Here is a 20,421-nt window from a genome sequence, read left to right as displayed (position 1 = left end):
CAGTGCGGTGTCCATCTTTGGTCACTAATTTCTTTACAGTTCGTGCAGTCTTTCCCTAGGGCACTGGTTAACAAGCCCCTCGGGGAGAGATTTAATTTTTTTTTTCTCTTTGCACGCTTCCTCAACCGCCAGAGGCGTCGTTGTGTGACTGGCCGCTCTGAGGGGGGCCTACTGCGGGCGGACAGGCAGAGTGGGGACTCCGTGGCTCTGTCCCAAAGGGAGGTGAAAGAGGGGCGGCTGCGGTGCATTGACTCCAGTGTGCGCGTCCCCACTCCTTCTAAATAGGTCAAAGACCGCCAGCACTCAGGGACAAAGGCGGGTTGACTTGAACCCCCGGGACGAGAGGAGAGGGCCACTCCGTGCAGGCACGGCGTCGGTCCATCGAACGTCAGGAGCCGGAAGGACCCGCCTACGGTGTCGCAGAGCTCCCGTCAACAAAGTAGGCGAAAGGGGTCCACCTTAGCCCATCTGGGATGGGGACAGCTGGATGCTGCGCTGGGAAAAATTGGTGATTGGCCTTCATTGCACCTAGTGTGGTGCTTAGCTAAGAAGTGCCAGCGCGTGTCCTGCTGCTTATGGTCTGTCCCAAGTAAATTGTTAGGGGGATGACTACCAGGCCCTTGCCCACAATTTGGCATATTAGTGCGACCTGAGAGCCTCAGATGTACCCATGCATGCTGCCACTGCTGTTTCCTATCCATTTCTGTGGCGTTTCCATGACTTTCTGATGTTTTCAGGTGATTCACACAACCTCCCCCATGACTACAATGGGGTAGGTTACTCAAAACAAGCTAGCCCTCGAGCATTACGAAAAGCTCGACTCGAGTAATGAGCACCCGAGCATTTTGGTGCTCGCTCATCTCTAGTTGTGACTCACCTACAGTTATGCACTACACCGAAGGTCCACGACTAGTCCGGTATGGCTAGACCTTGACCATGAAGGTCTGCTGGCACCAGTACCGGATACGTAGATTAGGACACCCTAGTCAAACTGTTGGTGAAGGCAATGGCAAACCACCCCACAAAAACAGTCTGCCTAGACAATGTGACATTACCCAAGGAGTCAGTCATGACTCAGTGCTTGCAACAGGGGACTTTACCCTTCAGTCATCCTGTGCCATTTGGGTCGGTTCCTCCTGGAGGGCCCCAGCAGTTTCCATTCCCCTGTATCTAGGGGGAAGCACCCTTCCCTGACCTGGGCCCTCCTAACTTACATTTTGACAGTTGTACCTGAGGATTTATTACTTAGTAATCCCTTCTCGTAGATCTCAGCCACCCAGGCCTGCAGTTCTGGATCTGTCCACACCGACTCGTCACTCTTATAATAATGTTCCATCATGTTGGAAACAAATCTGTAAAGCAGAAGAGGATTAGATTGTCATCCTCATAATGTAGGGTTTTCTCCAGCTGCTCCCCCAATCATTATTGGTACAGCCATAGTTCATTAACCACCCCACCCCCACCCCCCACCCCCCCCCACCGCCACCCTCCATCTTACAGTTAGCAGCTGGGGGCCAGTGTAGCACCCCAAGTGCTTTGCAAAAAGCCTCATGATTGTTCTAGGCAATAGATGTGCACCATTCTAAAGACCGCGCTAATGCTGGCTTATAGATTTCATTGAGCCGGGTGGTGCCTGGAGGACTGGAAATGCTATATGTGCAAGCTGCAGCAATTGAATGGTTAACAGACAACCAGCCAAGGTAAAGAACTCCAGGAACATCCTTGCTTCAGGTTAGCCTGGTGGGAGGAGTTAGTTAAGATGTGAGACCCAGTCAGAGGAGAAAGCAGTGTGACCATCGAGAGCAGGGCATGTAGCCCAAAGACCAGCAGGTCTGAGGATACAAGAGCAAGTGAGGCCCACTGGTGCGGGATCCTGAAACTACGAAGCAGATACTCCAAAGGCACAGTCAGCGAGAATTACTTGCAGTCTAGAGAGGAAGTGAGTGGCCCACAGACTCAAGGAGAAGTATGCACTGGTAGGCAGAATACAGAAACCCTGAGTGTAAGCCTGAGGAGAGTCATGATATACCCCGGGAGGTGCAGCCACACAGGAGTCTGAAGGGAGAAAAGTAGCAACAACCACCACCACGAGTAACCGTCACCGAATCTCCGTATTATGGAGGAATGCAACCTCCAAACTTTTATTCGACTAAAATTGTCAGCTTGTGTATACCTGGCCCCCATCTGTACCCCTATTTGATCACCCATCTCCTAGAGGCAGTATAAACCAGTGTACCCTACTGGACCCAGTTAGCCAAAGCTGGGCAGTTTCATCTCTGGACCAAGTAGGACTCTGTGGGTAGGGTTCGACTTAAATCTTGTCTAGCAATGTAGTATGCATTATTAATGTGGTTGCTCCATGTTGTATCTGTAGTCTATGCAGCATGAGGATGTTCTACAGGGTGTTATGGCTACCATAGGTGCAGACAGGATACTGCGCCTCTCCATCGCTTCCCAGATCATCTTCCCATCATCCCTATAGAAGTATTTGGGAACAGAATCCAATCCTCGAGCCTCAATGTCTTCAGGCAGGCAGAGGGTGCTGTAAGTCACCTCCTCCATCGCTCTCTGCATCAAAGCTTTATACCCCTCTTTACCAACAGCCGTAGTCTGAGAGAAAGAGGAAAAAAGTGAAAGGTGACTCCACACAACGTACCTCGTCCCCCAATTACTGTAATATCCCTGAGCACCACACATACTACACTAATAGCCATTTATCTATTCCTACTGACAACCAGCCTGTACATCATGGCCGAGAGGTTGTCATGTCTACATACAATATGACAGGCTATCAGGGTCTCACTTGATCAAAGACGCCCCCAGGTCCAATGAGATCCTTTCTGGCGAGAGTGTGGATGTCCAGAGTGTAGTGCAGATGAGGCACGAGGAGCTGGAGAAATAATGAGAATGAAGAATGAATCTGATTGTCGGTTGAGCAGAGATTGTAGAATTGTAGTAAAATATACAGTAAACCAGAGCCGAGCGTCTGATACATGTCCGCCATTACCGCAGGGCTCCATTGGTTAGAGAGGATTAATACTGATGGTTGTACCAGCTGAGTGGTCAGTGGGCTCCTTACTTGTCTACTAGGTTTGGTTTTCAGTAGGCGCCATGAGTCGTGCCCACCAACCTTTAGGGATCAGGACTCTGAGATTGGGTCTTGCATGGAGCCAGAATATCATGGGGGTGGGGTCAGGGTATGAGCAATATTCAGTACATAAACTATTTGGCTCTTCACACATCCTGTTCAATCTGAGACCCAACCATGGGGTGGATATCTCACACTGATGTCTCACACTCACCTTGAATCACCTGGAACTCAGCATTGTGCACCCAAATCTTGGCCAAGGTCCAGTCCCACTTGGAGTCACTCGGCAGGAAGATCGGTGTCTGTTCTCCTGGAGTCTGACCCAACTATGATGAAAGCAGATGAGACATTCAAAGAATCCCAGAGGTGTAGAAGAAAATCAGCTTGAAAGTCATATCTGCTCAAGTGTACTGATGGCACCATCATATGCAATGCTGCTAACCTAGATACCAACATGCATCAAGACTAGAGATGAGCGAGCACCAAAATGCTCGGGTGCTCGTTACTCGGGATGAACTTTTCGCGATGCTCGAGGGTTTGTTTCGAGTAACGAACCCCATTAAAGTCAATGGGCGACCGGAGCATTTTTGTATTTCGCCGATGCTCGCTAAGGTTTCCTTGTGTGAAAATCTGGGCAATTCAAGAAAGTGATGGGAACGACACAGCAACGGATAAGGCAGGCGAGGGGCTACATGTTGGGCTGCATCTCAAGTTCACAGGTCCCACTATTAAGCCACAATAGCGGCAAGAGTGCCCCCCCCCTCCCAAAAACTTTTACTTCTGAAAAGCCCTCATTAGCATGGCATACCTTAGCTAAGCACCACACTACCTCCAACAAAGCACATCACTGCCTGCATGACACTCCACTGACACTTCTCCTGGGTTACATGCTGCCCAACCGCCCCCCTCCCCCCCACAGCGCACACCAAAGTGTCCCTGCGCAGCCTTCAGCTGCCCTCATGCCACACCACCCTCATGTCTATTTAGAAGTGCGTCTGCCATGACGAGGAACCGCAGGCACACACTGCAGAGGGTTGGCACGGCTAGGCAGCGATCCTCTTTAAAAGGGGCGGGGCGATAGCCCACAATGCTGTACAGAAGCAATGAGAAATAGAATCCTGTGCCACCGCCATCAGGAGCTGCACACGTGGGCATAGCAATGGGGAACCTATGTGCCACACACTATTCATTCTGTCAAGGTGTCTGCATGCCCCAGTCAGACCGGGCTTTTTAATTCATAGACACAGGCAGGTACAACTCCCTATTGTGAAGTCCCTGTCGACCGACAGCATGGGTGGCTCCCTGGAACCCACCGGCGATACACAAAAATATCCCATTGCATTGCCCAACACAGCTGAGGTAGTAATGTCGTGCTTAATGCAGGTGGGCTTCGGCCCACACTGCATGCCCCAGTCAGACTGGGGTTCTTTAGATGTGGAAACAGATGCATTTATAATTCCCTGTGGACCGACAGCATGGGTGGCTCCCTGGAACCCACCGGCGATACACAAAAATATCCCATTGCATTGCCCAACACAGCTGAGGTAGTAATGTCGTGCTTAATGCAGGTGGGCTTCGGCCCACACTGCATGCCCCAGTCAGACTGGGGTTCTTTAGATGTGGAAACAGATGCATTTATAATTCCCTGTGGACCGACAGCATGGGTGGCTCCCTGGAACCCACCGGCGGTACATAAAAATATCCCATTGCATTGCCCAGCACAGCGGATGTAACGTCAGCTGTAATGCAGGTGGGCTAAAAATTCATTTGATTACACTGTAGGCGAGGGCCCACAAAAATTGGTGTACCAACAGTACTAATGTACATCAGAAAAATTGGCCCTGGCCAACCAAGATGGCAGGTGAAACCCATTAATGGCTTTGGTTAATGTGGCTTAAGTGGTAACTAGGCCTGGAGGCAGCCCAGTGTAACGAAAAATTGGTTCAAGTTAAAGTTCCAACGCTTTTAATAGCATTGAAACATATAAAAATTGTTTAGAAAAATTAGATGAGTGAGCCTTGTGGCCCTAAGAAAAATTGCCCGTTCAGAGTGATTACGTGAGGTTTCAGGAGGTGGAGCAGGAGGAGGAGGAGGAGGAATATTAGACACAGATTGATGAAGCAGAAATGTCCCCGTTTTGGATGGTGAGAGAGAACGATGCTTCCATCCACGGGTGCAGCCTACGTATTGCTTACGTATCGCTGCTGTCCGCTGGTGGAGAAGAGAAGTCTGGGGAAATCCAGCCTTTGTTCATCTTGATGAGTGTTAGCCTGTCGGCACTGTCGGTTGACAGGCGGGTACGCTTATCTGTGATGATTCCCCCAGCCGCACTAAACCCCCTCTCCGACAAGACGCTAGCCGCAGGACAAGCAAGCACCTCCAGGGCATACAGCGCTAGTTCAGGCCACGTGTCCAGCTTCGACACCCAGTAGTTGTAGGGGGCAGAGGCGTCACGGAGCACGGTCGTGCGATCGGCTACGTACTCCCTCACCATCCTTTTACAGTGCTCCCGCCGACTCAGCCTTGACTAGGGAGCGGTGACACAGTCTTGCTGGGGAGCCATAAAGCTGTCCAGGCCCTTAAAGACTGTTGCACTGTCTGGGCTGTACATGCTGCTCGATCTCCGCACCTCCCCTGCTACCTGGCCCTCGGAACTGTGCCTTCTGCCACTAGCGCTGTCGGATGGGAATTTTACCATCAGCTTGTCCGCCAGGGTCCTGTGGTATAGCAACACTCTCGAACCCCTTTCCTCTTCCGGAATGAGAGTGGGAAGGTTCTCCTTATAGCGTGGGTCGAGCAGTGTGTACACCCAGTAATCCATAGTGGCCAGAATGCGTGTAACGCGAGGGTCACGAGAAAGGCATCCTAACATGAAGTCAGCCATGTGTGCCAGGGTACCTGTACGCAACACATGGCTGTCCGCACTAGGAAGATCACTTTCAGGATCCTCCTCCTCCTCCTCCTCAGGCCATACACGCTGAAATGATGACAGGCAAGCAGCATGGGTACCGTCAGCAGTGGCCCAAGCTGTCTCTTCCCCCTCCTCCTCATCCTCCTCATGCTCCTCCTCCTCCTGAACGCGCTGAGATATAGACAGGAGGGTGCTCTGACTATCCAGCGACATACTGTCTTCCCCCGGCTCTGTTTCCGAGCGCAAAGCTGCTGCCTTTATGGTTTGCAGGGAACTTCTCAAGATGCATAGCAGAGGAATGGTGACGCTAATGATTGCAGCATCGCCGCTCACCACCTGGGTAGACTGCTCAAAGTTTCGAAGGACCTGGCAGATGTCTGCCAACCAGGCCCACTCTTCTGAAAAGAATTGAGGAGGCTGACTCCCACTGCGCCGCCCATGTTGGAGTTGGTATTCCACTATAGCTATACGCTGCTCATAGAGCCTAGCCAACATGTGGAGCGTAGAGTTCCACCGTGTGGGCACGTCGCACAGCAGTCGGTGCACTGGCAGATTAAAGCGATGTTGCAGGGTGCGCAGGGTGGCAGCGTCCGTGTGGGACTTGCGGAAATGTGTGCAGAGCCGGCGCACCTTTACGAGCAGGTATGACAAGCGTGGGTAGCTTTTCAGAAAGCGCTGAACCACCAAATTAAAGACGTGGGCCAGGCATGGCACGTGCGTGAGGCTGCCGAGCTGCTGAGCCGCCACCAGGTTACGGCCGTTGTCACACACGACCATGCCCGGTTGGAGGCTCAGCGGCGCAAGCCAGCGGTCGGTCTGCTGTGTCAGACCCTGCAGCAGTTCGTGGGCCGTGTGCCTCTTATCGCCTAAGCTGAGTAGTTTCAGCACGGCTTGCTGACGCTTGCCCACCGCTGTGCTGCCACGCCGCGCGACACCGACTGCTGGCGACGTGCTGCTGCTGACACATCTTGATTGCGAGACAGAGGTTGAGGAGGAGGTGGAGGAGGAGGGTGTTTTAGTGGACGAAGCATACACCGCCGAACATACCACCACCGAGCTGGGGCCCGCAATTCTGGGGGTGGGTAGGACGTGAGCAGTCCCAGGCTCTGACTCTGTCCCAGCCTCCACTAAATTTACCCAATGTGCCGTCAGGGAGATGTAGTGGCCCTGCCCGCCTGTGCTTGTCCACGTGTCCGTTGTTAAGTGGACCGTGGCAGTAACCGCGTTGGTGAGGGCGCGTACAATGTTGCGGGAGACGTGGTCGTGCAGGGCTGGGACGGCACATCGGGAAAAGTAGTGGCGACTGGGAACTGAGTAGCGCGGGGCCGCCGCCGCCATCATAGCTTTGAAAGCCTCCGTTTCCACAACCCTATACGGCAGCATCTCAAGGCTGATAAATTTGGCGATGTGGACGGTTAACGATTGAGCGTGCGTGGCGGCGTACTTGCGCTTGCGCTCCAACACTTGCGCTAGCGACGGCTGGACTGTGCGGTGCGAGACATTGGTGGATGGGGCCGAGGACAGCGGAGGTGAGGGTGTGGGTGCAGGCCATGAGACGGTAGTGCCTGTGTCCTGAGAGGGGGGTTGTATCTCAGTGGCAGGTTGGGGCACAGGGGGAGAGGCAGCGGTGCAAACCGGAGGCGGTGAACGGCCTTCGTCCCACCTTGTGGGGTGCTTGGCCATCATATGTCTGCGCATGCTGGTGGTGGTGAGGCTGTTGGTGGTGGCTCCCCAGCTGATCTTGGCGCGACAAAGGTTGCACACCACTGTTCGTCGGTCCTCAGGCGTCTCTGTGAAAAACTGCCAGACCTTTGAGCACCTCGGCCTCTGCAGGGTGGCATGGCGCGAGGGGGCGCTTTGGGAAACAGTTGGTGGATTATTCAGTCTGGCCCTGCCTCTACCCCTGGCCACCCCACTGCCTCTTGCAACCTGCCCTGCTGCTGCCTCCCCCTCTGAAGACCTGTCCTGAGTAGGCGTTGCACACCAGGTGGGGTCAGTCACCTCATCGTCCAGCTGCTCTTCCTCCGAATCCTCTGTGCGCTCCTCCCTCGCACTTACTGCCCTTACTACTACCTCACTGCAAGACAACTGTGTCTCATCGTCATCGTCCTCCTCACCCACTGAAAGGTCTTGAGACAGTTGGCGGAAGTCCCCAGCCTCATCCCCCGGACCCCGGGAACTTTCCAATGGTTGGGCATCAGTGACGATAAACTCCTCTGGTGGGAGAGAAACCACTGCTGCCCAATCTGAGCAGGGGCCCGAGAACAGTTCCTGAGAGTCTTCCCGCTCCTGAGCATGTGTCATTGTAGTGGAGTGAGGAGGCTGGGAGGAAGGAGGAGCAGCAGACAGAGGATTCGGATTTGCAGCACTGGACGGCGCAGAACTCTGGGTGGATGATAGCTTGCTGGAAGCACTTTCTGCCATCCAGGACAGGACCTGCTCACACTGCTCATTTTCTAATAAAGGTCTCCCGCGTGGACCCATTAATTGTGCGATGAATGTGGGGACGCCAGAAACGTGCCTCTCTCCTAATCCCGCAGCAGTCAGCTGCGACACACCTGGATCAGGAGCTCGGCCTGTGCCCACACCCTCACTTGGGCCTACGCGTCCTCGGCCGCGTCCACGTCCTCTAGCCCTACCCCTACCCCTCAGCATGCTGTATTACCAGTGATTTCACAGCCAGGAAATAAATTGGCGCAAGCCTGCAGGCCAAATAGAATTTTTTCCCTGCTTTTTACAAGGAACACCCACACTGCATGTATTCAATGAATACTAAGTTTAATAACTGTGTTGTGGCCCTGCCAATTTGTCCCAGAACTGCAGTGATGCAAAGTAATTCGCTACAGCAGATCAGGGATTTCCCATGCCGGAAAAAAATTGGCGCAAGCCTGCAGTAAAACGTAGCTGACTGCGTCTGATTTTTTCTGAACGTTCAGCGCACAGCACACACGTACCCAGAGCCCTGAGTACTGTCAGAGGCAGGCCAAATAGAATTTTTTCCCTGCTTTTTACAAGGAACACCCACACTGCGTGTATTCAATGAATAATGTATGTCTTCTGGCCCTGCCTACACAATTCTATCCCTGTAGTATTAATGCCGGGTGCAATGCTCTGCAGATCCAATTTTGGGGAAAAAAAATAAAAATACTGTGCTAACACAGTACTGCACACTAGTAGATGTGGCCCTGAGAAGGGCCGTTGGGGTTCTTGAAACCTACACTAACTCCTAACGCTCTCCCTACAGCAGCTCCAGCACGATACCACTGTCCCTCAGCTAACTCACCAGGCATCTGAGGCGAGCCGCGGGAGGGGCCGATTTTTATACTCGGGTGACATCTGATCGCCCCAGCCACTCACTGCAGGGGGGTGGTATAGGGCTTGAACGTCACAGGGGGAAGTTGTAATGCCTTCCCTGTCTTTCAATTGGCCAGAAAAGCGTGCTAACGTCTCAGAGAGGAAACTGAAAGTAACCGGAACACCGCGTGGTGCTCGTTACGAGTAACGAGCATCTCGAACACGCTAATATTCGCACGAATATCAAGCTCGGACGAGTACGTTCGCTCATCTCTAATCAAGACCCCTTCTGGACTGTCAGTACATAGCATCCATGTCTGGGTGAGCTAGCCTTAAAGTCTATCCCGAGTTACAGCCTGTATTGTTCTCCAGAGCAGCAATCACTGTACTGCAGCTTCAGTAATGAGTTCTCAAAGCATTCCCTGCTGGTTCAGTGTCTGTAGGAACTTGTTTGGGTGCTTGGCAGGCAGGGAAGGGTCATCTTCACACTAGATGTAAGATAAACTAACACTCATATCTTTGGGGACAGATACAAGACACTTCTGATGCCACTTATCTCCTCTGCCACCACCTGTGGACACGGCATTTCCATGCAGCGTTGGGGCAGATAGAATTAATGACCATTTGGCGTATAGCTAAGAGTCTTAAGATGCTCCTTGCATTATGTGCCTGCAGCTTCTATGAACAAGTCTCTCCATACATTTGGTAGAAAGCAATGGCAAATCCCCCTGCTAAAACAGTCTGTCAAGAACACATCATGATATGACATCACCCTAGAAGTCAGTCATGTCTGGGAGCTTGCACCAGGGGACTTTATCTTCACTTACTTGATCAAGGACCTTCCGAGACAGAGGTCACATGATTTACAGCAACTGGAGTGAAAAGATCTTCAACCACACCCGAGGAAGGCCCTGAAACTCACTAGGACTGCTTCTACGCTGGGACTGTGAATGACTAAGCTCTACCCTGAGGTGATATCACAGTGGCCATACAAGTTATTGCAGGTGCACCACAAGATGATGCATTGAGCAGCAGCAGAGCCCAGCAGCAGTGAGAATGTGTAGAGCAGCAAAAGAAACCTGCATAGAACACAGCAGCAGTGTGCAAGAGATTCAAGGGCTCTGAAGACACGATCTGCCAGCAAAAGGAGCCGATGACCCGGGGCTGAAGAAGGACAAGGCACTTTGAGTAGCAGTGTTATGTACAGATACAATCTTATGTGAGACAAGATTGTATCTAAGATGCCGGTATATTTATGGTGTGTAGAGTCTGCAGTGCCACGGAATACTCTACAGAGTATATCTACCCTGGCAGCTACGGTGAGTGAGGCCACCATGTTGTCATGCTGCAGATTGGGGAGTACAACTATGAGTATGGAGTACTGTGAGGGCAGTGGTTGGTAATGATTGAAGTACTCCGTCACAGAGGTGTACCCTCATACTCATAAGTAAAGATGCGTGCAAGTGAATTCCGGTGTAAAATTACATAACGTGAAGTAACCTCACAACTTCATGTAGGGGAAATGAAAACATGGCTTCCTTTCTTACTGCTGTGCCATAAGGATTTGAAATATGGCCACATGCAGGAGGAGCAAGAATGAGGGTGAAACACTGAAGATGCTCCATGGGGTGACTGGACATTACCTGGATAGCGATGGGGAGCAGCTGGTCCTGGGGGTCCTTCCACAGCAGACACATGGGGGCGCTGATGTACTGCTGCTTCCCATTTACAGAGTCGTTGGCAGGAATTCCCTGGAGAATCTTGTAGTCGGCCAGGAAGACATTCCCGTTCTGGAAGATCAGCACATGGTCATGACATGCCATACGGAAGCTTCATTAGTAGTTGCTGTCCTCACTCAAAATGCCCCACCTGAAGCTCTTCATCAAGGACCTTGGAGCTCCCCAGAGATGTAGCCACCATGCTGCTGGTGACTGGGAAGTTCTGCGGTAGGTTGAGACATTTATGCATCATCATCGGGTTAACTCCATTCAGGTACTGGTAACCAAACAAGGTGTCCTCATTCCATCTCTTGGAGATCTCATCTAGAGATAGAAGCAGACCGTGATCATAACCATGAAGAGCAACAAACATGGGAGAGAACTCCATTCCTGGTTCAACTCCAGAAAGGTCATAGAACTGTGCCAAATAGCCACTGGTGAGGTGCAAAGGGGTCTAAGGGTTCCATGCATGAATGGCAAGTCTTTAACCTCCTCATGCCCCAGGACGTATACTTACATGTGCGGGGTGTGTATGGAATGGGATGGGGAACCAATCCGGCTCTATACAAGGCAGGTGCCGACTGTCTGACTCCTGCACATAACAGTCGGGATCAGGTCTTACACTAAGATCATGGGGTGCCATTCTGAAGACCCCCCAGGGCTGCCATGACTGGTTACAATCACTCAAAAGAAATCCAGCAGGGTTGGGTTGTCACGGCATATTCCAGGTCACAGCATTCACTTGTGATGAAGGCAGCACAGCACTGCGATCTTTGGCCATGTGACACATCACACGCTGTCACTATGTACCCCTAGTCTATATGTAGAGGGGGGTGTCCTCCTGATGGGGTCTGCTTACCACAAACACTGCTGCTCCTTTATGTTATTTGGGGTGGGGGTTCTGGCGGCAGAGGAGCTCACTCCCCTGGACTTTTCACCTTCCGATGGAAATGCCCAAGGCCAGTAGTGGAGAGTCATGAGTGTAGGGCACCACATCTGGCACTCATGCACTTCTGCCTGTGGTGCCTACCATATGGGCTCCACATTGATTGCATAGGAGGATGCAACTTCTTCTCTGAAGGATGCCATTACACAGAAGGGACGGTTGGTACTTCTATTGCTTTGCTGACCACAACAGTGGGCTCCACCAATCCTGCTCTTCATATATGGTATGGCGCTTCCCTGCAGGCAGGATTTACCTGCAAGTGAAGTAATTGGTTGGCCAGCTTGTTGGTTGTCATGGTTAGAAGAGACGACGTTGTAAGAGCATTGCCAATGACGGGGACCCCACCTGTCCATCTTGCATCGCCCCTGCCCGTGTCTCATTGTGGCGATACCTTGGATTCCATGGCCGGATGGGACAGCAGGCCTTATACCCTTATGCAGCCGCCCGCTAGGAGTCCTTAGGGGGACAAAGGAGGCACCCTTCAGGAGAAAAACACAGTTTTTGCTTGATTAATGGGTTAAAGGTGATCTGCCCAACAACAGTGCCTCTCCGTCTGAGAGGATTTTTGTGATTGGAGGAAACTGGCCATGTGACCCAGGAGAGACAAAGCCCCAGAGATTGGTGGAGTAGGAGGAGTATAGTGGAGCCCAGGAAAGTGGAGCGAGTCAGCAGAAGGAGACCGGGAAGCTGGAGGGGTGCAGGAGCCGAGCGTAGTGATCAGACAGCGCCCAGAAGAAGGAACCCGTGCCAGGTTCAGCCACCGCAGCTGTGAGTTTGTCCGTCCATAGTCAGAAGTCAGTGCGTCCACAGGAGAGCATGCACTATTCCCTCCATTCCTCCACAAATAACCTCCTAGTAAGCAACCACTTCACTTAGCCTGGCAGCCACACCCCATTTTTTAGGAGAGGGTCAAGGAATAAATGTATGGCATTGCATCTGCTGGAGAATTTACTGTTTGCCCCAAGGGAAGTGAATCTTGCACTCAGTCCTAAGGTTAAGCCTTCAGTGTTACTGATACTTCTATGGACTTGTGTCTTTATTTCATCACCACAGAAACATTCACTGAAATGCACTGGCGTCACGAAGAACTTACACTAATCACCAACTGCTCTCGCCAAGACTGCCATTGCAATCCCACCTACCGCATGAGCCACCATTTCTGTCAGTGTAGCCACCACTGTGATTGGCCAGAGCTCAAGCTACTGCTGCCAACTCCTGCTCACTGCACCACTGTGAAGGTGCAGAACCGGAAGGTCTGGTGGCCAGTCAAATGTGGATCCAACCTATAGCCCCATTTAGATGGGATGAATGTTGGGCAAACGATGCCCGCCCCTCGTGCCCGCACACACTCGCTGCCGTGCTTGCATCTCGGGCTCACAGCGGGGCAGCAGGAGCGGACTTCAGTTCTCACCCGCCCCTCTCCATTCAGTTAACGTAGTGGCTGTTCAGTACTGACTGGCTGCCACTTACACTGCGCTGTCATAGTAAAACGCATCGCTCATTGTTTATGCAGTGTAAATGGCAGCCATTCAGTATTGTAGACCACCATGTTAACTGAATGGAGAGGGGCAGGGGGTGGAGAAGAGCAAGAACTGAGGTCTGCTCCTGCCGCCCCGCTGTGCGCCAGCGATACAAGCAGGAATGATTGTCGGGCATAGTTTGTCATTCGCCCCGTCTGAATGGGGCTTAAAGCTGTGCACATCAGGCTCATTTCCAGCAGAATGCCCGCAGTAGGCATTCCAGATCAGCTGCAGGATGCCCGCTCCAGACTCGCGCCATTCGGTGCTGGTTTTATCACGAACACCTTGCGGAATCTACCGCCTCATTGTGAGTTAATTCCGCAGCAGGGGCGGGGATACAATCGACATGCTGCAGTATTGGATGCCACACGGGTATGGCGCAGGTCATTACCACAGCTTGTGGGTGAGATCTTCCAAATCCCTTTACTGCTACGATAAATGCTGTGGAATTTCCGTGTGGAGGGGCTGCATGGAAAGTCCGTGGCAACTCCGCCGCATGTGATCCCACCTTCCCAGCGGCAGGTCGGCGTTATCGATGGCGGTTTATCTGTTGCTTTAGTTGCCAGTATGAGATTTATATCTGCTGGCCATTTTCTCGCCTCCCTTCTGATGGAGAATTAGCAGAGGTTTATCCATAGCAGGCAGTTTTCTCGCATGGCATGCGTGCCGCTAGTGGCTGCTGTGTGATGCTAGAAAATCACCGGCGCTGTAGGTGAACGTGGGATACGGAAAAATACAATAAATCGCAGATCGTGGAAGTATAGAGCGTGCCATCATTTTGTAATCTCACACCCTGCAAAACATGGCGTGTGTGGAAGGACCCAGAGGAAAGCATGGACTCTACAAACATCGCTCAAGGAAATCGCCTGTGCGGAAGAGGCCTAAACGTGTGGTCATGTGATGTAGAGAGTCCAGGGGGTTAGACATGGAAGAGTCCGAGAAGTCCTCACTGATACAGCACTAGTCATGTGTTTTACTGCAGAGTGTTAAGGCAGCAGTATGCAGTCCTAGGCTCTCACTCACAGACTATGTCAGAGAGGATGGAACGTTGGCGTCACGTGTGACAAGCAGGACGTCAGGTAACCATGGTTACTACCCCCATGATCGTCCTCAGCAGTAGCGTGGTTGGGTCCCACACTACCCTTGGGGAGGAGGTGGTAGAGCACCATGATAAGGTTTTCCCTCTACCCCGCTGTCTCTTCAGCTGAGGGCCTGCTCCTCGGACGCTGCACTTCCAGGAGGACAGAGATTTTGGCGGCCTCATGACTGGAGCATGCTGGACCTTATGGGTGGGCCAGCACCCTTGGACCCTACAGGCCAGAGTAAAAGAGCATCAGCTAACCCGCGTTAAAGAAACAGTGGTCACTACTGTTAAACCAAATGGGTAGTCAGCATGGTTTTGTAAGGACTATACGGCCGACAGGTCAGCCTGGAGGGATTAGAGTTTGTTCAACGAGCGTTGACAAGCATTTAGCAAATGGCCGAGTCCATGTGCCATCCTCGAACGTCCCGCTGACCTCCGGACTGCGCAGCTAGCACATCGGCCACTGCCAGACCTTATTGTGGCCTGAGCCCAGGCATGAAGGGTTAATCTAGTTATTGCCCTCCTCATAAGACAAGGGCACGATGCCCCCTCCCTCGTGTATTCTCAGGCCCAGACTACCCTTGATATCCCCTCCACCGGTGGTTATCCGTAAAGCAGAAGGGCAGAGGAACGTGGAGGAGTCGCTGGAAGGACAGTCCCTGTAATCACGTATATACCCCCATGTCCGCCAGCAGAACCGGTCAGAAGACGCCACTGAAGAAACGCGAGACAGAAAACAGCACCCAGCAAAACAAGCCAGCGACCTGGGGCCACAAGCAGCAGCCCGGCCGGGCCCCCTGTAGCCCAGAAGTCACATAAGAGGAGAGGAATGCCATACCCCTCATGGTTGGGGCCCATGGTTCTGCAGTGGGGCCCAGGAGCTTCACCTTACACGTCCGGGGCTCAGACCGCTCACTATCATGACTATTCTCCAGCGGACAGCACCATGTGTACGGCACTACAGCTATAGAGGAGCGGCGACCCTGCAAGCACGGGGCGGACATCTACCACTAGGGGCTCATTCACACGGGCGTATGCATAGTCAGCCGCTGAAACACACTGCATATTCACCGCCCGTGTGTCACGCTTTTTTGTGTTTTCAGCTCTGCATGCTTTACATGCACACTTTTTTTTTAAAAGACAATCAATGCTGACGGAGGCCGAGGGATCTCCTGGGATCTCCTGGGGTCTCCTGGGGTCTCTTGGGGTCTCCTGGGATCTCCTGGGGTCTCCTGGAAGCTGGTCACAGGAGGGGAACGCTAAGAATTAACCTGATGCTTCATTAATCCCTCAGGGCTAGAGACCCGCAGGCATCACTGTGCTCCCCGACAGACATTAGTGGGGTGGGGGGACGATCCCATCCGGGGACACAGCGAGCGCCGCAGCCGCGCTGCACATTTATACATTCCCGTAACGTTAATGGCTTCTGGTCCGTGAAAACACAAGTACAGAACGCAACGCAATTTGTTTTTTCATGCAACTGAAAAACCCCTCATCCGAATCGACTAATACAATGCAAGGAGGACCATCCAGAGGATGCCTACACCAGTGTGCCCACAGCCCCGCCACCTACCTGATCCCAGGACAGCCGGGCACTTACCTCTCAGTGAGGCAGTAAGCTTTATGCACGTTAGGGACAGGTCGCCGAGCAGCCGCCCCATCCCCAAACCTGGTTGGTTTTAACCCCCTAATCACTGGACACTACTGACCAATACTTTGGGTTTCCTCATCTCCCCATTCCCAGGAGCCCCGACCTTCCTCCCTATTGGCGCCGCCGCAGGGAGGGACGCGTTTTGCCGGATGAGTTGCCTTTTTTTAATGGCACCATTTTGGGAGTACGAATATCGTCTTTTATTAATGTGTCTTTTGTGGGAAGCAGCAGCGACGGTTTCACAAGAGCATTCGCATCTGTCCGTGATACGGATTTGTAACAACGACGTATTACAGACAAAACTGCGTCCAGAAGAGATGCTGAAGACCAGTGCGGGGGAGCGAGGAGGGGATGCCGCCAGACGGACGGCGCTTCTGCTGTAGGTGATGTCTGAGGCTTAGTTTAGGGCTTTGACACCCGAACCTCCCCTAGGTCCCGCCGTCCTGTGTGGTGCTATAATACTAATGGTGTATGCTAACACAGTGGGCATCAGGTGGGTAGAGGTGCCAACATCTTTGTTTTTCCCAGCTCAAAAGCACACTTTAACTGCTTCTTAGGCAAGATGGCCGCCCCCATAGTCATGTACAAACAGGATGGCCGCCCCCATAGTCATGTACAAACAGGATGGCCGCCCCCATAGTCATGTACAAACAGGATGGCCGCCCCCATAGTCATGTACAGACAGGATGGCCGCCCCCAATACTCATGTACAGACAGGATGGCTGCCCCCAATACTCATGTACAGACAGGATGGCCGCCCCCATAGTCATGTACAGACAAGATGGCCGCCCCCATATTCATGTACAGACAGGATGGCCGCCCCCATAGTCATGTACAGACAAGATGGCCTCCCCCATATTCATGTACAGACAGGATGGCCGCCCCCATAGTCATGTACAGACAGGATGGCCCCCCCTCCCCCCCCGTAGTCGCGTACAGACAGGACGGCCGCCCCCGTAGTCGCGTACAGACAGGATGGCCGTCCCCATAGTCATGTACAGACAGGATGGCCGCCCCCATAGTCATGTACAGACAGGATGGCCGCCCCCATAGTCATGTACAGACAGGATGGCCGCCCCCATAGTCATGTACAGACAAGATGGCCCCCCCCCCCCCGTAGTCGCGTACAGACAGGACGGCCGCCGCCCGTGGTCGCGCGCAGACAGGACGGCCGCCGCCCGTGGTCGCGCGCAGACAGGACGGCCGCCGCCCGTGGTCGCGCGCAGACAGGACGGCCGCCGCCGTAGTCGCGCGCAGACAGGACGGCCGCCGCCGTAGTCATGTACAGACAGGATGGCCCCCCCCCCCCCCGTAGTCGCGTACAGACAGGACGGCCGCCTCCGTAGTCGCGTACAGACAGGACGGCCACCCCCGTAGTCGCGTACAGACAGGATGGCCGTCCCCATAGTCATGTACAGACAGGATGGCCGCCCCCATAGTCATGTACAGACAAGATGCCCCCCCCCCCGTAGTCGCGTACAGAGAGGACGGCCGCCCCCGTAGTCGCGTACAGACAAGACGGCCGCCCCCGTAGTCGCGTACAGACAGGACGGCCGCCCCCCGTAGTCGCGTACAGACAGGACGGCCGCCCCCGTAGTCGCGTACAGACAGGACGGCCGCCCCCGTAGTCGCGTACAGACAGGACGGCCGCCGCCCGTAGTCGCGCGCAGACAGGACGGCCGCCGCCCGTAGTCGCGCGCAGACAGGACGGCCGCCGCCCGTAGTCGCGCGCAGACAGGACGGCCGCCGCCCGTAGTCGCGCGCAGACAGGACGGACGCCCCAGTAGTCGCGCGCAGACAGGACGGCCGCCGCCCGTAGTCGCGCGCAGACAGGACGGCCGCCGCCCGTAGTCGCGCGCAGACAGGACGGCCGCCGCCCGTAGTCGCGCGCAGACAGGACGGCCGCCGCCCGTAGTCGCGCGCAGACAGGACGGACGCCCCCCCCCCCCCCCCCCCCCCCCCGTAGTCGCGCGCAGACAGGACGGACGCCCCCCCCCCCCGTAGTCGCGCACAGACAGGACGGACGCCCCCCCCCCCCGTAGTCGCGCACAGACAGGACGGACGCTCCCCGTAGTCGCGCACAGACAGGACGGCCGCCCCCCCCCCCCCCCCCGTAGTCGCGCACAGACAGGACGGCCGCCCCCCCCCCCCCGTAGTCGCGCACTGACAGGACGGCCGCCCCCGTAGTCGCGCACAGACAGGACGGCCGCCCCAGTGGTCGCGCACAGGCAGGACGGCCGCCCCCACAAGCATGTACAGGCAGGACGGCCGCCCCCACAAGCATGTACAGGCAGGACGGCCGCCCCCGTGGTCGCATACAGACGATAGAATAAAACAATCTACAGTCAAAAAATGAAAATGTTTCACTCTCCGGCTTTACAGGTGATATTATATAATCACTGGGACATAAAAGGCTGCAAGTTCCGTCAGTCAGGGTCAGCGTGTTACGGCACTCTGCCCCCCGAGCGCCAGGTGGGGTGCCCTGAACTTACCGCACCCCACTGTCCCTGCCTACTTGCATCGACTCTGGCTAACCCCAGGCGGACAACTGGACGGCGGTCCCTATCCTGCCTAGGGACCTGGCGACTGACAAGATGAACTAACTGACGGGGGACAGAGCGCCGACAGGGAGGCAGATGGAAATGACCAACAGGGAAGACTGAGCTACAGGCAAACTGGAAGGGATGCTGACTAGCAACTAGGACTGACTGAGACAGGCTGCAGACAGACCTGACTAGCAGCTGACAGAACCAATAACTGGCAGTGAGCTCAGATCACTGCCAGCCTTATAACTACAAGACTCCGCCTGGGGGCGGAGAGTGGGAGGAGCCAACTCCCCACTGCTGCATAAGAAAGGCGGAAGAGTGCGGGCGGCGCCCTACGGGCGGACACGCCGCTGCGCACCGGCCACCCCACGCCACCGGGAGAGCCCCGACCCCAGAGCTCCAGGACACCGGAGCCGACGCCGGCGTGGCGCGCGCTGACCGGGGGACCCCGCGCCGCCCTGCATGGTAACACAGAGCCTGGAGTGAACACATCTACCTGGTGGACTTCTGCATTTTGCTGACCATTGCTTCACCTTAGTAGTAAGTGAGAGTACTGCTGCTTAGTTAGCGCCTTGACGGGCAAGAGTTTGTTTTGTTGATCGCACTAAGTGTATGTGATGGCGGTGGCGATTGTTGTCCACCATGTTTTCTATTATTTCTGAAGATTCAAGAAAACAAAGTGTGTTGTCGCTGACCACTCCCCACGCGAACATTACCACATATGGTGGACTAAATCTGCTCATGTCATGAGTGAAGCCTGCTATTATGCGAGCACAGTCCGCTGCTCTGGAGGAGCTTGTCTAGCAGCCGGCTCAGGAGAATGACCAATGACAGCAGACAAGTGCCCAACAGCAGGAATGAATTGGTATGATGATAGAGGCACTTCTGGGGTGCCCTAAGAGAAAAGACGAAAGGACCCCCGCTACTATAAGTGCAAGAGAAGCTGTGCAATGGTCTATACAAAAGATGACTGCTGAGGATGATGTAGAAGCATATTTGACTGCCTTCAAGCGAGGATTGCAGAAAGGGAGAAACTCCCAGAAGTGGAATGGGTGGGAGTTCTTGCACCCTATCTCACTAATGAACCCCCAAAAGCCTACCATAACTTCAGCTAGCATGATGTTAAAGACTATGCAAAGCTAAAGGCTGAGATACGGCTAGTCTGGGAGTCATGGCTGCTATACGTGCCCAAAGGTTACATAACTGGAGCTACAGGGTTGACCAGCCTGCCAGGTCCCAAATGTTTGATCTTTTCCACCTGGTCGAGAAATGGCTGGAAACAGAGGCCTGCACACCAACCCAGACTGTGGAAAGGATAATGATTGATCACCACATCAAACTGGTCAACCATGTGGACCGATATGCTGTGACAGAGGATTATCTTCGTGACCTCCCACTTGCCCAGACCTCTCCATGGACCATCTGGCCTACTGCTGGTAAGAGACTTCCATTTCCTGAGAGAAGTTTGAGGCCTGTGGAAAAAGAGCCAAGGGCCCCTGAAGTGACACCACGTGGGGTCAGTATGGATGAGCCTAGAGGCCCAGTCAGCCCTAGAAAGGACTCTCAGCCAAACAGACCAGGGATATTGCAGCGTTGGAGGTGCCAGGAGTCAAGACATTTCTTAGCTAATTGCCCCTTAACGACCAAGCCCATGGAGTGTGAC

At 53.8% G+C, this 20,421-nt stretch overlaps 1 protein-coding gene across 1 annotated transcript; it reads right to left on the bottom strand.

Annotated features, from left to right (window-relative positions):
* Positions 1–2,390: 2,390 nt before the first annotated feature.
* Positions 2,391–16,222, bottom strand: LOC136607507 (hydroperoxide isomerase ALOXE3-like). Its single transcript, XM_066589044.1, has 6 exons — positions 16,162–16,222; positions 11,163–11,335; positions 10,937–11,083; positions 3,303–3,414; positions 2,804–2,890; positions 2,391–2,610 (listed from the first exon to the last, which is right to left on the bottom strand). Exons 1-5 carry the CDS (start codon positions 16,220–16,222, stop codon positions 2,808–2,810), a joined length of 576 nt encoding a protein of 191 aa, XP_066445141.1. The 3' UTR covers positions 2,391–2,610; positions 2,804–2,807.
* Positions 16,223–20,421: the final 4,199 nt, after the last annotated feature.

Source organism: Eleutherodactylus coqui, chromosome 1 (assembly GCF_035609145.1).
Source record: "Eleutherodactylus coqui strain aEleCoq1 chromosome 1, aEleCoq1.hap1, whole genome shotgun sequence".
Taxonomy (NCBI): Eukaryota; Metazoa; Chordata; class Amphibia; order Anura; family Eleutherodactylidae; genus Eleutherodactylus; species Eleutherodactylus coqui.
The sequence above is the reverse complement of the archived record's forward strand: the minus strand, read 5'-3'. Positions and strand labels throughout refer to the sequence as shown.